Here is a 17525-nt window from a genome sequence, read left to right on the forward strand (position 1 = left end):
AAAAGTGTGTTTTAATGAGAGCAGAGGCAGTGGGGGTCAGTGGCCTGAGGTGGAGAGCATGACTGGATTGCTTTGTTGTTTAAACAGGTATGAGCTGTAGGCCTGAATCTGCATGTCTGTGTGCTGTTGTGTGCAGTGATACCTTGTTTAAACAAACAACAAGAGTGCAGCACACTTAAAGGTGATGGAAAGATTTCATAAACTACAGATGCTCCCACACTGGTCTTATTTTTCTCATTCTCTCGAAGCATTTCCAGGATCAAACTGAAATTCCTAATTCGATTCCAGATTTAGTCATCAAGGAGAGACATAAACTATGTACAGACTGGACATTCTTCAGTTGGTTGCAGCACTAGAAGTCAATAAACTTCCACGTGTGTGAAAGAAGCCATACACTCTTGTCATGACTTCTTGAATGAGTGTTTGTGCATGCTGTCCATGCCAGGCAAAAATTTAAAGAGAAAACAGACTGCGAATAAGGGTCTGTTGTTTTAAGTGTTGCATCATCAGCTCAGCAGACTCATTCCAACACATTCAGTGAGAGTGTGTGTATGATAATGCACATGTCATTCAGCAAACCTATAGAATTTATAGGAAAGTGTGTGCACAGCATACAGACATAATGTGAACTTGTGCACACATTCTTGAAGCAGTTTGTGGTCTTACGAGGATTTTTGTCCATGGTCACTAGCAACATGGGCAGGTCATCCTGAGGCTTTGTGCAAGAATGCTAATAGCTCTTCTGTCTGCTGTCTGCAGGCAAATGCAAACAAGAGGGCTGGCCAGATAACACAGTCATTATCAGGTGATGTTAACTAAAAAACTAGAGTTAGCTTTTGTCTAGTATCAGGTTATCAAAGATAGATAGATAGATAGATAGATAGATAGATAGATAGATAGATAGATAGATAGATAGATAGATAGATAGATAGATAGATAAAATGTCCAAAGTTTTGTTTTTGGTCCAACCACTTCAGTCTGGATTCAGTATGGATTAATGCATTAGCAATGCAGTCCAGTCCTGTGTATAAAAAATGCAAAGCACATCACTTCCTAACAATGCACTCTTCATTACTTTGGGTATGTCTCCTCATGACTGCACAAAAGAATACCATCCCATCACGTTGGCAACATCCAGCCTCTGAGCAGAGGACACAGACCCTGTGGTGAGTTTTGAATGTAAACCTGGTATGGTGTAAAACTGGTCTTAGAGTGGATTTTTTAGTTATCAGGGTTTTTGTGCAATCTCAGTGAGTTGTTTGCTGTCAGCCCCAGAGCGGACACACCTTTAGATGTGGGTGTGATATGGTGTACACATTCACAAAGCACTTAAGTGTTTTCACTTTAAATGAATTACCTTCAAACACATTGACTTCGAACATTAAAACTAAATGTGCCAATTGATAGTGATCCAAGAAACATATTCCCCTTGCTAAGACCAAAATAGCAGAACATCTGTTAGACAAGGACATGGGTCAAAATCATGTGTTAAATTGTATTCCTTAGAAAAGTTTCAAAAAATACTGAAAAAAGCATAATGTTACGGCTTGTTATTAGTCTGGTGCACCTCTGGCAGAACTTAAGTTCTATGTTTAATAGACTGTATGACATATGGATGTAGTCTCAGAGGGCTAACACCTACCAGTCAAATCAGCCACACCCTTAATTGTACATAACATAATATTAAGCCTGAAGTCATTAGATTTTGAGCTTGTTATATTTTTATTGTTATTATAAGGACCGACTATTTCGAATTGGTGTGCAACATCTGCCCTTGTTACCTTTCTATTTTAATATATATTTTTTTCCATTCCTCAAATCCTTCTCTTCCTGACATTTCATCCACTTTTATCTTGTTAATTTCCTTTTCCTCTCCCTCCGCCTGACCCCTGTTTTCCTCAGTTTTCTTTCATCCTGTTCAGTCAGTCCGCCATAAGAGGAAACTTTTAGGTCTCTCACTTCCTTAATGACTTTCTTACACCCACTTTTCCACCTCGCCGTAAACCCTTGCCAGCAACCCTCTCGTGTGACGGGGCTGCACATAGGCGCGCGCGGACATCAAACTCCAGACCACACCCAGCTGCTACGCTCGAGTCCTCCTCCCTCGCGCGCTCACGACGACAGCGTTTCTAAATTTTTCTGAGGGACGAGCACCAGAAACTTCAGCTGCCTTTAACCACATTTGAGTTTCGTTTTCTATAAGTATCTTCCTTCATTTTTACTCCTTAATTTCCTTCTTTTAACAGTCACAAAGCCACATCTACAACTCATCTGCTTTGCTGCCTCCACGGTGAAAAACTCGGTGCGTAAACTTTTTTTTTTTTTTACTTTGCATATTGTCTGATTGCTGCTCTGAAGGTACGATGTGGTTTTCATGGTTTATTCAAATCCAATATGGTTGCTATAACATCTTTATTTTGCCTATAAATCTTTAAATAATGACATTAAATCTTCAAGATGAGTTCATAGCTTCACGGTTCTTATTTACTACCAGTACCCTGACTGAAATTAATTCTACGATAATTCGTGCCATGGCTGCATATATGATCTCACGTGTAATAAGGGCTTTTTGGTTGTATCTGCAAGTGGTCTGAAAGTTTTATGCGAAACTTTCCTCGGGATGTCGTCATGTGTGTAATTTTTTTTACACACCAGTCATTTGTGTAGTAAGATAGTCTGCTATTAAATAGACAGGAAACGTTCAAAGTAAAGTACAAGTCAAAGTAAATTGAATTAATAGTTTCAGAGACAAGCCCTGGGAAGAAATTCTCACACACTACTCAGTTTCCCAAGGATAATAAGTTGATCTCAATAGTTTTTTTTTTTTTTTTTTTTTTTTTTTTTTTAGATTTTTACTCATACCAAGAGTTGTAAAAGCATGAAACAAACAGAAATAGGCTTAAATAACCGCATAAATTTTGACAGTGGTAGAATGTCATGCCATGGCCTGCCCTACTTCATTAACCAGCTTATTGTTTTGTTTTCTAGACTGGCAGAATTTCACTCTGTTTTCACCCTGTTATCAAGAGGAAACATGTTTTGTGAGCTTGAGATAATGTAAACAAAACTGTAATAACAGGAGAACTCGCTTTGTTATCCTGCGATAACGAGAAAATTAAGTCGACATTTGGAGAAAACAACTGTAAGATTCTTATTGTCATGGAAGAACAGTGTAATTAAACCACAGGGAAACATGTCCACCTCTAGCTTCTGTATATTTCTTAGAGTTTATTGAGTTCTAACACACATTTACCTCTCACTATTGATTATTTATAATTGATGACATGGTTGGACTGTAGTTTTGCTACAGTTTGGCAGTTCATTGCTGCTGTTACCTTGTTACAAGAAGACGCCCTCTTGTGGTTGAAACATCAACAACTTCATTCATTGGGAGGCATGGACACGGCTTGTCATGAGACTAGCTTTGCATTGAATCAGAAAGTGCAGGGTTAGCCCTGCACATGGAACAAGTTTCGATACAGGACCTGATGATAGGCTATGTGTGCAAATTATGCCATTAGCCATTGACAATCTGTCCCTTATTCCATCTTTATGGCATCAATTTAAGGCTGGAAGTCTAGTTCAGCTAACTGCTGATTCGGGTAAGGGTTTTTTGATTTGTTCTCATTGTCAAAAAAAAGGAAATGTTGGCAGGGGGGAGTATTGCACTGTTAAAGAGAAAGATCTGGGATGATCAGTTTGTAAAACATGTCGTAGTGACATTTTAAAGGGAGGGTAGAATCAAATTTCATGCTTTCTGCCAAATAGTTGTTCCAAACATCAGTATCAGCTCTGATTTTTATATCCAGTACGTCCTCAAGTCTTTTTTCACAGTTTCTTTGCAGAAAAGTCGTCTCAGTACCTGAACGTTGTTGTGCCATGTGGGCTTTGGATTGTGTTGCATCACTAAACATAAGGTTGGAAAGTATCGTATAATTGCAGGGGGAATAACAGTCAGTTTCTCCTGGATAAAGCAAAAAGAGCAAGGTGTGTGATATTTGAAAGTGTTCGTCCAGGTGTCAGTCGAAAAGTAAAAGGTGTAGATGGATGAAAACTGTCAGGGAAGCGCAGTGTGAACACACTGGGATTACAGAAAGAGAACAGGGCGATGAGTCTGTCAGGTGTTCCACTACATTTATCTGCCATGTGGGAGTCATTCCTCAACGCTGTCACTGCAGGAATGTGTGTGAAAACGTACCATCACACACTTGTGCGCACGCACACCTAAAAACCATGTTTAGTGTCCAACATGAAAGAATTCCTGTCTCGGGGGGAAGTCTTTAAACCCAGCAGGAAAACGATTTCGTGCATCTGTTATTTTTTAGGGTGCAGATTCCTGACGGAGCCATGCAGAACACACACACACACACGCCTTAATACACAGGGAGCTCTCTCCTTCAGTACAGGCTTCATTGTTTAGAACAATGCATGTCATGTGGATTCTTCATTACGCCCAGTATTTGACGAAACTTAACATAACTTAAATATTTATTTTGAAAACTGCAGAGGGACCGGTGAACTTTGCTGTTTGGATTAAATGAAGGAAATGTCAAGTTCTCATATCAGCAGGTCCCATGACCCTGTGAAAAAAATTCTGCTTTTAATGACGCTGTTGTTTCCAATTTGGACTGTGAATTTATTATTTGTGCACTCCCATAACTCAAATTCCAGACGTTGAAATTCAGCCCATTGTTAGCCTTTTTAGAAGAAGATCCTTTCCTCTCTGATTTAGAGGCAAGAAGGTGAGGAATTAAGGGAAAGTTTTAGGGTTTGATTTAAGGTTGACAAATCAAGTGTTGGTCTTTTTTACCCATGAATCTGTGAATTTGTGAGACACAATTGCGCAGCCTTTTTCGTTCAACAGTTCAACTACAAAATGTGAAGAGCAGAGGATCCAGGCAGTGACATTGAATGCACCCAACACGTTCGATCTTTTCAGCCTAAACTGCTACATTAATTTCTTATTAGTTGAGCATAATGTGCAAATAGCCGAGCTGTTGTAGTACAGGGTGTCCGCCGGGTCTTAAAAAGTATTAAATGTTGATAAATCAATTGTGGGAAAATTAATGCCCTTAAAAGAGGTATTAAATTTTATTGGTATTCAAGCTCTGACTCCAAAAGTATCCATGAATATTTATTTTTCTCCTTGTGACTGTTACAAACTAACCTGACACACCAGACGGACAGCTCCATATATCCGCCACAGAAATAGTCCATCTGTTTCGAAAATGTTTTCAGGGTCTGAACCTTCAAAAATAACCACACCTGGTGATTGGACGATCATTTTGCTCGTCACACTCATCACAGACCAGTGTGGGGAGCTAGAAAAAGCTTTAGCGTCTCAAAATATTTCACTCTAGATCATGAGAGTTTCTCAAGCTTCCTGAGAAAATTTCTCGGACTTTTGACGACCTTCGTTCTTGGATTCTTACGTTTTAGAGAAGGCTTCCCCCAGCTTCCCCTGATCTCAGTTGTTTTGGAACAAAATTTTCTTTGTTAAAATCATCTTTTTACTGGATATTACGCAATGAGATAAGGTATTTATCAATACAGTTACGTAGCGCTGTTGTTTGAGACGTGACAACAAGCAAAGTTGTAATTTTGTGAGGCGCGGGCTATATGTAGCGCTAGCAGCCCAACATATCCATAGGCTAATGTGACAACTAACTCAGTTTGTACAGTAGTTTAGTAGCCATCCGTATGTATTTTATGCAAGTTGGCCTTAAATAAGTGTTACTTGTTGTGGTAATGGGAATGTCAATTAACCTGCCTTTAGTTTCATTTATACTTTCAAGCTTTATTCCTTCTCAGCTTATCTAATTTATATTAAAATGAAAACTACAATCATCAAAGATTGGTTGCTAACAGCAGCTTAAAGTCACGGTAAGGTCTTAAGACTTTTTGAAAGGTTTTTAAAAAAGTCTTAAAAAGCTATTGAATTTAACCTCAGGGTTTCAGCATATACCCTGTAGTATCTGTCATGCAGTTTTGCTGACTGCTTCATAAGGCTGTTTTAGAGTGTGAGCAGCCAGCTTGTGTTTCTAAATTCATTATGTAACAAACTGTAGTTGAACAGGCACTCTGGTTGTATTTGTTACTCCATACCTGCTCTGCCTCGTCGATGATGCATTCTAAACAAGCTGTGATCCCGGGTTGGTGTAGATTTGTGCGCGTGTGTGTCCGCAAGTTTGTGTATGCTCTTCCTAAACAAAGCTTTGTTTGGCCAATGGCTTTATTCCAGGAAGATGCGCCTTTGTGTTGTCTCTAAAAATAAGCCTTAGCTTGGCTCATGTTATGTACACAGATATACTGACACACAGGTCACATCTGGGGACATCGGACCCACAATACTCTTGAGACAGACTGCGTTAGAAAAGTCTAACTTTAACAAACCAGTCCAAATTATCAGTGTTTTTTCTGACTTTAGACACAAGCTCCATGCCCAGTTACACCTTTACAGATCAGTCAATACAGCACTCGACCCAGGCTACATGTGAGAGCTCAATCTGTAACTTTTTGAGTCAGTAACAAGTGAGGCTGAGTAAATTGGAAAATCAAAAGAATTAAGAAGTTAACTATCTGATCGTGAATCTCAGGAGGTTTTTCTAGAGAGAGTTTGTGGAAGGAAATATTGCATTTTGATTCTATACCCCACAACCTCAAAAGGGGTCAGAGGGCTCTGCTAAAAGCCGCCTTGGCTTTTTATTCTTTCCCCTTCAATCAGTTTTTCCATGGCCAAAGCAGAAAGAGGCAGAGATGAGAGTGGGACAGTGAGAGTGACGGGGGAGTAAGATTCAGAGGCCCAGTTAAGTCTGTGGCTTTGTGTTTTATGAAGAGTAAAAAAAAAGGACGGTAGAAGTCAGCATTTTCCACCAGGCAAGGGAATCCATGAACACACACACACACACAAACACACACTTCCACTCTTGCTGTCCCCCCAGCCTCATATTATAAGGCTGAGTGGAGAGGAGGAATGGCAGCATCTGTGTCTGAGTGTTGGTGAATGTGTCAGACGAGGTGGCTGCAGTCAGACTGAATCTATAAGCCACAAATCAACTCTTCTGTTACCTCAGCTGTCCTGTACCTTTGCTGAAAAGTGTTGTGCTAGAGTTTCTTCAAAGTTGGACCCTGAGGGAAACTGTGACAGAGGCATAAATCAGGTTGTTACGCTGACAGAAAAGTGAGCGTCTGTGGTATTTGGATTTAAAAAGGGTTAAAAAATGACCCATAAACATTAGTTCATCATACTTCATACTACTTAGTAGAAGTGGTTAGAAGTTGCTGTGTTTATCTGTTAAATGATGAAAATAGGATTATGCATGATGAGGACTGTCAGTCACTTGTTTCAGTCACCATCGCACCGCAGTGAATGGATCAAGCCCTCAGTGTGACTGAATTTCTTGATGAAAGATAAGCAAGATGATCTGTGAAAATTAACAACATGCATACCAGACATAAGGCATGCTGTATGTGCCTGCAGCTGTTGCATGGAGCTCGAGGTGAGTCCTAGCGAGATCCCCAACGATCCCTGAGGAATACCAGATGTTTTGAAATGAACAGACATGATGACATTTCAGCATGAATAGCACATACGAAATGTGGCAAATGTGGCTGCAAGTCCTACATTTTTCTGAAGTTTCTGTGCAGGCTGAATAGTTGTGGTTTTGTGAAGCTTACATGTTTGTGTGTACATCATCTCTCCCCTCCATTTTTCTCCAAGGGGGATCCCTTCTTTGATCCTCCTCCTTCACATCTAGCTCCTCCTCTAGATTTTTTCACGGAGATGAGAGGCCAGCTGCAGACAGTGTAAAATTCAGCTATGTGTGTGTATATTTTTGTGTGTTTGTACACAGAGTACTTGCTGCTCTAGAGAATGCTCTTACAGATCAGATGGATTTGACTCAAACACTGAGATCTTTTGCATTAAAGGAACAGTTCAGTTTTTTTGAAGTGGGGTTGTATGAGCTCTATGTGACCACTAAGGACATTAGATACAGTAGAAAGTTGTCTCCTCTCCCTCAGTAAGACACAGACTGTAATCGATGGTGACGAGGAAATAGGCACTAACAGGGGGAGACGGTACCAAATTCAAAGGCTATTTTCTCTGCCTACAAGAACTAAAATCAAAAAGTAATACCACAGTTTAAGAGTACGCTACATATAATATTTTTTAAGTGCATTAAGTCTTCAGAAATATAAACATTTATCCGGACCTAATCAACTGGTCAAGTATCCTTCCGCGCAACGCTAGTGCGCTCCGTCCCTCCTCCTCCTTTCAGCTGTTGGGAATGTAAACAAGCTATGCTTCGGGCGCCGGTTGTAGCCTTGTTTAAGTTTGATCAAGTATCGTAATTCTTTTGTTTGTACTCTAAGGATTGTGAGGCAGCGTAGGACATTCAAAATGAGTGACTATGACAGTGACGATAAAGTTCCATTCACTTTGGAACCAAAAGGATACCTGTATGAACCGGAGTACACAGAAGAAGAGCTGCTACAGATGGCGACTGAAAGGAATACAGAGGAAACATCCACGGACACTGGACATCAAGATGCTGAGTGTTACTGCTGCCACGACTGTTGTTGTTGTTGTTGCTGCTCCAGAATTTAGAAGAGCAGGGAAATCTGTGTGATGAGTTATACAGACGGCTTGAGAGCCAGCAGTGTCCTCTAACTCAGACAAATCCTGAGGAGTGTCTGAAACCAAGTTCCACTCTTGGCAGAAGTAACACTGAGCATCCGTGGGCATTGAGTCACAGCTCAGACATTTACACCACTGAGTATTTCCTACTCTAACTTGATGTCCAGTGTCCGTGGATGTTTCCTCTGTATTCCTTTCAGTCGCCATCTGTAGCAGCTCTTCTTCTGTGTACTCCGGTTCATACAGGTATCCTTTTGGTTTCAAAGTGAATGGAACTTCATCGTCGCTGTCATAGTCACTCATTTTGAATTTCCTACGCTGCCTCACAATCCAGAGTACAAACAAAAGAATTATGATACTTGATCAAACTTACAGGAGGCTACAACCGGCCTTAGTGTCTTTAGTGGTCACATAGAGCTCATACAACCCCACTTCAAAAGAACTGAACTATCCCTTTAAATCTAGTGAATAGATTTCTCTTCGCTACTGTCGTTACTCATCTTGCATCTGATGCCACTCTTAAACCAAAAGCCTGATTGGTCAACTGAAAGTAGCAAAATGTTGTATTTATTGACTGCTATAGCTTTGTTTATAGAAAAGACCTATTTTTGAATCCAGCCTCACACATGACCATTTGTCTGCTCAGGTGTAAATTGAAGCACTCTTTTGCCACGTTCTTGTATTCCTCAGCTTCAGCCACATTTGGAGCAGAAACTGTTGCTGTTTACATTCCCGTCTGAACCGCAAAACCTCAGCGCCTCATGAATCAAAGTGTTGAGCTTACTCCTGATGTTTCACTCCCCTCTGTTTTACCCTGGTCCCACCTCAGTCAGGAGAGGCCGATCCTCTGGCACAACCCGCGGCCACATGCTCACACAAAAACTGTGGCCTGCTTCCTGTCGGTGGGGAGAGGCTGTTTTTACTGTGACTCCATTTTGGCGGAGAGGGCTAATTCCTCTGCTGTCTGGCCCTGGGTTTGTGTGTGTGTGTGTGTGTGTGTGTGTGTGTGTGTGTGTGTGCACTCACATGTGCTTTAACATGTTTGTGTCTCTGCCGGCTCAGCTTCTTTACTACTTTGGGGGAAGTTTAGACTGTTGTAATTGAGCCCATGTGTGTGTGTGCTTGTGTGTGTGTATGTGTGCAGGCATGCAATTTTATGTTCACCCAGAAATTTGCGAAGTTTGAATTCAGCAAAGCATATACTGTAAGCTTAGTGATGTCAGAGAACTAAACTATGTTTGTGGCAAAGTGATTTACACGCTACGCATGCTTCCCAACCTCCTCACCCTCCCAGGGCTTTTCCAGTGTCTGTGACTGCCCTGGAGAAATTTGTCCTTTATGAGTTTTTAGTTACATTCATAGGAGAGACTTTTAGCTCAGTATTTTATAAAACACAGCCCAGCTTAACTAGAAAGCGCTCAGGTAGCTCATCTGAGTATGTAAACTGTGGACTCCTTGCATCCATCAACAAGTCAAGACTAAAACCAACAATCAAAGCAGTGTAAACACTCTACTCAAGTTTACTCAAACACACCACCTTTCTCTAACATAAGCATGGTTTTATGTAACAAACTCACTGTCACATCCCTGAAGCCAGTTTATTTTAGTTTATGTGAAGATTGAAAAAGAGCTTCAAACCTTGAGGAGAGTTTAATGTTGATGAATGTTTTTGCCAGTTGAGGGAATAACTTTTTACACCGCAAAAAACTGAAATCTTATCAAGAGTTTTTGTCTTTTTTTTAAGTAAAAATTGTCTTATTATACTCGATATGAGCCACTTTCAACTTATCAATCCAGAAAAATGTCTTGTTTCAAGTTATCAGAGTACAAAAATGAGGTTTGAATCGCTTGTAACCAGTAAAAAAATCTGCCAATGGAACAAGAAAAAATTGCTTGAAAATTTCCTTGAGACTAGAACAATGTCTTAATACAAGTAACTTTTCTCTCGTTCCATTGGCAGATTTTTTTTACTGGTTACGGGCAATTCAGTCCTCATTTTTGTCCTTAAATAACTTTTAACAAGACATTTTTCTGGATTGGTCATGTGAATTTGGCTCATATTGAGTCTAAAAAGGAATATTCTACTGAAAATAAGACAAAAACACTTGATAAGATTTCAGTTTTGGAGTGTATGAAGCTGGTTTTGTTAGAACACTTTAACATTTATATTTCTCTCAACAGGTTTGTTTTGTGTGACTGGCATTGACCAGTAATCTAGCCGTACGACCAACACCACCACAGAAAAACAACATCCAGCAGGACATTTAGCTTCTGAGACCAACTATAAGATCCTCACCTGTGCTGACAACGAGCAGCGACCATCAGAAAGATTAACCCCATAGAACTGCCGCCATGCTGATCGTCCTAGCCTTCATCATCCTCTTCCATCTGGCTGCAGCCATCCTGCTTTTCGTCGCAACCATCCACAATGTGAGCAAAAACCAAGTGTGAGCACAAGACAGCATGACAGTGCAGTAGCAGGCACTTTAACTCCTGTTGTGCTCTTTCCTCATGTAGGCATGGTGGGTGGTGTCACCGGCCGGAGGTGATGCATTTTATGTTGACCTGTGGTACGCCTGCAATGCTACCTGCTATTCTTTGGAGAACAGTCACACTGCTGATGCAGGTAAGACAGGTGGCGTAAGCTTACAACCAGCACCAGGCAGCACAGAAGGACTGTCACATCATCCTCCCTTAAACTAGAGAAGGAGCAAAGTGTCATTTTGAATTGGCCCAATGTGTTGCTGTAGTTTGAAGCCTGTGTGTTGACTGTGACAAATGGTTGGATATAAAACCTCTTCTCTCCTTTCTTCAGCATATCTGCAGGCTGTCCAGGCAGCCATGATCCTTGCCACCATTCTGTGCTGCGTCAGTTTCTTTGTCTTCATCCTTCAGCTCTTCAAGCTCAACCAAGGAGAGAGATTCATTTTCACTGCTATTATACAGCTCATGACCTGTGAGTGACACTGACTTTTACCTGTTCCACACTGCTTTTGATTTGTGCTCCAATAATTCATGTCTTCATTATCAACCTTCTCTTTTCTTCTCTTCTTTTTTCTTCTCTTCTCTTCTCTTCTCTTCTCTTCTCTTCTCTTCTCTTCTCTTCTCTTCTCTTCTTTTCTTTTCTTTTCTTTTCTTTTCTTTTCTTTTCTTTTCTTTTCTTTTCTTTTCTTTTCTTTTCTTTTCTTTTCTTTTCTTTTCTTTTCTTCTCTTCTCTTCTCTTCTCTTCTCTTCTCTTCTCTTCTCTTCTCTTCTCTTCTCTTCTCTTCTCTTCTCTTCTCTTCTCTTCTCTTCTCTTCTCAGCTCTATGTGTGATGGTCGCAGCCTCCATCTACACAGCACAGAAGCAGAGCTTCCATGCTGCCAGTCTTCAACAAGGCTCTTACGGCTCCTCCTACGTCCTCGCCTGGATCAGCTTCCCCATGACGCTCATTGGCGGCCTCATGTACCTGGTGCTCAGGAAACGCAAATAGATGTGCAGATGTGCTTTTCACAGATATTCAGTCGTAGTAATAGGAACAAATGGACAGTAATCCAAGAGACATTTACAAACATGCAGATGTTTCTTTGTAACTGATGTATTTTTTTACCATCAGAGAAAAAAATCTACAAGACAAATCAGCAATAATCTCACCTCTCAGGTTTAGAACAGGACAATTCACCTAGAAGCTTTTAGAGATTGAATTTTACCCCCCCCCCCCACGGACTCAAAACCTCAAATACTTACATGAACTTCTTTTTCTGGTTAATGTTTTACTCATTGAGTGTGGTAGGTGTGTAGTCTAAGTTTATGAAATAAGCCAAAACAGTTGGAGAACTCAAGAAATCAGGCATTTTATCACTGACGACCAAGGCACAACAACACCATCCGAAAGTGCTAAAACGCAGTGAAAAAATCTGCGTTTACAAGCTGAAAGACTGAAAACGCTGTAGTAAGAATGCCAGGCCTGTAGGTGGTGCTATAACGGTCTTGTCTAGGAGCTGCTTTTGGCAGATCTCCACCCAAGTACAGTTGAGCCGATCATCTGGTGTATTGGTGAATGCTAAGTGCAGAAGTGGAGCAACAGATGGACATTTTGTTGAAAGACAGTCAGCAGATTTGGCAGTACCAGCAGAACACAGTAGTCTGCGACGATCGTAACAATGATACTGTTGTCCTGTTGTATGTGCTTGGGCGAAGTGGAGCGTGACGTCAGCGTTTCCAAGCCAATGGTGTTGGCAGCGTTTCAGAAAAATTCCACTCTGGGAGCTGTTTTTTAAAAGTTTGCGTTTTAGGTTGGCTATAACGCCATTTCCGTGTAAACACAAGGCCGAAACGCAACAAAACTTTTGCATTTCACCCCAAAACCGTTGTTGCGTACACGGCGCCCAAAAGACAGAATCTGTGGTGGATGATGAAGAATTCAGACTTCCTGAGCTACTCAGAGCTGTTTTTTGAAATCATTACATCCCTACTATTTAGAACATAAAATGTGTGGAGTCCTTTTTAAGACAAGTACTTCCTTTCAGGTACTCCTCTTAAGACACTACCTTATATCGAATGATGTGATTTATATCCTAGATTTTACTAGACCTTTAGTTCAAAATTTGAAAAATATCACTTTTGTTTAAACTCTTTGCTGCACCTAATGAGAACACACATTAACCATCCTGCTTACTCAAGACATGAGAAGCTTTTCTGCATTCTGATTTGTGTCCCCATATCGATTCCCACAAAGAACCCATTTGATCAGAAAGGACAGAAGATTAAGTGAAAGATTTGTCTAACCTTAGACTCACCTTGGACTTTCCGAAAAGGTCCACCTCATCTTTTTTTGTGAAGCTACAGTGAAAGGAATTCATTGTGTACATATTTTCTAAGTATGTATAGCTCAGTGAATTTCTTAACAACTATTTCTTAGTCTGAAAATGTTAAAAGCTAGAATTTACTTTGCAGCATGTAGGAAGGAAATATAGTGAGGTGTAGTTTGTAGGAATAAACCCTTTGTAGTCTTTCTGTTTTAAGGAACTAGTGATGTGCTGTGATATTTCAGACCACATAGAAACATGCAAACTTGAATCACAGATGTTTTTTTCTTTCTTTTATATTGTGGTGTGTTTTCTATCATGGCTTAAGTGATTTAAAAAGCAGTTATTTATTGTTAAATACCACTCTTTTGTGACAGGGGGTCGTATGAAGTAATGAAGTCTCATCGGGCTGATGTTCATGTGGTCTGTTAGCTTTTGCATTTAGCATTGAATTTGTTGCTGTATCATGCCTGCAAAGATGTAAGAATCACTCTCATCTGGAGCCCTTTGGGTGGTGTCTGATGTTAAATTAGCACTGGGTGATTTTTTTTCTCTTAGTTTTGAGATGAAACTGTTTGAGGACATCAGCTGTATTAACTCTGGACTGGAAAGAAGTCTTTATTGTATCTTACTCAACAGTAATGAAGTTTCATAAAACATGGGAAATTGGAGATTTGCTCTACTATCAAAAGAACATACTTGAAAAACAGAAAACAAAACAAGATACTGGAGGTCAAGATTGTGATATATGTGGTGCATTTGTGTATGAAAAGTTGTCATCTTAGGAATGATCCTCTTTACATTTAAGCTTGTTTGCATGCAAATGCTTGTCTTTCTGAAAATTCCTTTCACTTAATCAAAAATAAAAGTAGTTTTTTGAAAGAAGATTGATTTTAGGAACAAAAAATCTTGTTTAGATCATACCTGTGATTTGTTTGTGATTGTGAGTTATTCTTTGTGAGATGTGCTATCTATTATTTTTTTCAGCAGAAGATCCTCTGAAGGAGAAACAAAAATGTGTTGGTTTTTAATTTTTTTATTTTTATTTTAGCAAATGATTTTTAAATGCATGTTAAAGTATTAATTTCCTTTTAATCAAGAATTGATGTTGAAAACCAGAAAATACTTCTCTCTTTCATATAACATCGTCTACTGTGTGTTTTGTGAGTTTGTTTAGCAGTTTTGGGATTTGAGAGATTTTTCTGCGCTCAACAAGTAAAATTATTTTCAGTTAGTGACCCCTAGTGGACAGATGTGAATTACATCAAAACAACAGAATGGACAAACCTCATCTGCATTTCTATTCAGGTGCTTTTATTGCTAAATCAGATGTAAATCTTAATAAATGTATTTTACACTAAATAAAACTTTCACGTATGTGCCAAATCTGTCATTTAGTCATGTTTCTCTCTCTGAATGATCATCCAGAGGAAGATGTTATCGTGGGAATCATCAAGTCTATGCCAGCAGCTTCAGGCCCTTTTTAGTATTTATTCAAATGACTGAAATGTCTGTCTCAGCTGTATTTACATTCAATTATTTCGTGACACAATTTAATTTGATGTCCAACTTGGCAGGTCACAGTCCAAGAACGAAACCATGGAAACTGTGCCACAGAGGAAGAACCCAGCGCGCTGACTGTGTGTGCTTGCTAATGAACATTTGCATGTGTTTTGAAAGTACAAAAAGTCAGTGCATGCTATTTTCTCCTCCAGTACACAAAAGAGTGCTGATAACACAGCTGAGAGAGGAAAGTACACCAAAACTAAGGTAGGGGAGAACAGGGTTGGTTATCACACTTTTTACTACACTGTGAATTGCTCATCATTGAAAGATATTTCAAAAGTCATCCCTACATTAAATTTGAGCTGAAAGTGTTGGCTTAATAGATTCTGATTTTCCAACTCATTGTAACAAAGAAGTGACTCTTGACACACCAACCCCATGAGAAAAAACATCTTTCAAAGAACCAACTTTCGGTAGAACTAACCTCGAAAGTTTAAACTGCATTGACAAGTTGACAAATGGCCACATAACTTAATGGATTTTTACCCAAAATGAACAAGGAACATGAACAGGAGACTTTTTTTTAGGTCAGCCCACTCTGTATAACATGTACATGTGACAATAAACCCCCAAAGTGAATGAAAATCAACTCCAACTAGAATTATTTGCGAGCATCAAGGCTAAAACTGTGTATCAACTAGTTGGGGAACAACAATGTGAACTATAACTTCACACTTTTTAAGGGTAACAATTGTTTTGTTATAAGCCCATTAAATAAAAGCCTATTGAAGAGCAGAATTTGACATAAAGAAACAGGAAAGTCCTCTCACCTCAAGTTTTGTCTTACCCCAGAGCAGATAATGTTGGTGAGCTCTGATCCCAAACGTATATTTTTCTATACCATAACTTGAGAGACAGTGCCGCCTTTTTGTGGCATGATATATGTGTCACAACCAACCTGAGTGAAGAAAAACTTATAGCAACTCAAACCAGCTTCTGCATTTCACTTCTGCCTGTTCGAGTTCATCCCTATTGTTAGTAGCATAAAAAGTCAAAACTGCTGAAGGAAGAGGAGAAAGTCCTCATTTTCAAGTTCTTTGCAGCCATTTGGACGAGTCAATGTAAATCTGTATTTTCAATTTCAGCAAAGGAAAGGTTTAAAAATATCTTTGAAACTCTTTCACTTGGAAATTCTGAGAAACTCTTCATTAAAAAGCTAGTTTTTTTTTTCTAAAAGAAGCCAAATAAATTGAAACTAAGATAGCAAAGTGAATTCAAATCACCTGCAAATGTTACATCCAAATGAAGCCAGAAAATTTCTGTATACAAAAGTACTTACTACATGACTGCTGTTTGTGAACATCACCACCAGATGGCATAAGAGCTCAGCATTAAGCCGTGACTTTTCTTCTTGCTGCAGAATCTACATGACCACGGAAAAAGATTAGGGTTGTGGTTAGGGTTAGGGAAAAAGATAGAGGTGTTTTCTCCAACTGAATGTCATGGGCGAGGTGTCCAATGTCTTTGAAATATTTCATGACACTTAGTAAAAGTCATATTCAAGAGACAGGCCCCAAAAAAGTTAATTTAAAGTTTCACTCATCACAAGTTAATCTCAGCTTTTGTTTTGGTAGTTTTATCTCAACACAATATGTATTTCTTGAGTTGTCAAGTGAATTTGACTTACCTTGCTCTCAACTACACTTATAAGAATTGAAGATCATTTAAAAAAGGGCTAAATAAAACTCTCAGTATGCATGTTCAGGACATCAGAGAGAGTAGAGTTATTACTAATAAGGTCATGTTGTTATAACAGTGCATTTGGTTGCAGGACTCCTGTGAGTTCTTTTTCCCCTGCAAACTGTAATCCATCAATCAGCTCACACAAAGCTTGTACCAGCAGATTCCTTTTAGTCAGGCTCATTTTGATATTTGGCTGTGTATGAAGGAGTGGGAGCTAAACCGTAAAGGGAGTCATTAGAGCCACAATCAACACTTGCTCCATGCATCAGCATTACTCTCTGCATGTATGTGTGTCTCCCCTTCACACAGCAGGACACAGCACAGACACACAGCTGAGTGATCGGCCTCCTAAGACCACTTAAAAACACACACCCTCATTCCCACCGACACACACACCACAGGCACACACAGTGTCCTAATTAGAGCTGACAGCGGAGGAGAGGGAGCTTATGAAAAGAAGGCGAGGAGAAGATGGTGCAGAGGAGCCTGATGGAAAAAAAAGCAGAGGTGGAGCAGAGATGTGATTAGGGAGCAAATGTGTTCTTTAAAGTTTTAAAGTGAAGTGTCTGCAGAACGGTGACCTGCTTCTTCAGTCCCCTTCCTCTTGTAAAACGGAAAGTGGTTCGGGAATATTAATGCTCTCACAAAGGGCCACTGGAAAATGGTCCACTTGTCATCTCAATTTTGGTCGATTTTACACTTAACTCTGGACCATTAAACTCTTGAAATATATAGAATACTAAGAACCTTTCTATATTCTCCTGACCTCTCCTTCTTCTTTATTTGACTCCACAGCTGAACTCCCAGTTTTAGGAGACAGGGCACGAATACAACTACAGAGAAAGATGCA

General features: G+C 39.7%; 2 protein-coding genes across 2 annotated transcripts in view; one reads left to right on the forward strand and one right to left on the reverse strand.

Annotated features, from left to right (window-relative positions):
- nubp1 (nucleotide binding protein 1 (MinD homolog, E. coli)) overlaps window positions 1-17525 on the reverse strand; it is a 164711-nt gene that overhangs the window by 13332 nt on the left and 133854 nt on the right. The gene's annotated exons all lie outside the window — the stretch shown is intronic.
- emp2 (epithelial membrane protein 2) lies at window positions 2120-14801 on the forward strand. The gene is made up of 5 exons (XM_074696631.1): window positions 2120-2302; window positions 10820-11068; window positions 11156-11264; window positions 11454-11594; window positions 11942-14801. The coding sequence occupies exons 2-5, from the start codon at window positions 10991-10993 to the stop codon at window positions 12109-12111; spliced, it is 498 nt and encodes a 165-aa protein (XP_074552732.1). The 5' UTR covers window positions 2120-2302; window positions 10820-10990; the 3' UTR covers window positions 12112-14801.

This window comes from Halichoeres trimaculatus, unplaced genomic scaffold, assembly GCF_033239565.1.
Source record: "Halichoeres trimaculatus isolate MK-OKI-2021-1 unplaced genomic scaffold, fHalTri1.1 fHalTri1_scaffold_20, whole genome shotgun sequence".
Lineage (NCBI taxonomy): Eukaryota > Metazoa > Chordata > Actinopteri > Labriformes > Labridae > Halichoeres > Halichoeres trimaculatus.

What these genes read in the sequence shown, in the direction of transcription:
- emp2 (XM_074696631.1), top strand. Translation starts at nt 10,991, where the DNA reads ATGCTGATCGTCCTAGCCTTCATCATCCTCTTCCATCTGGCTGCAGCC. An exon ending in TCGTCGCAACCATCCACAAT is followed by an intron (nt 11,069 to 11,155) that starts GTGAGCAAAAAC and finishes TTCCTCATGTAG; the next exon opens with GCATGGTGGGTGGTGTCACC. An exon ending in TATTATACAGCTCATGACCT is followed by an intron (nt 11,595 to 11,941) that starts GTGAGTGACACT and finishes TTCTCTTCTCAG; the next exon opens with CTCTATGTGTGATGGTCGCA.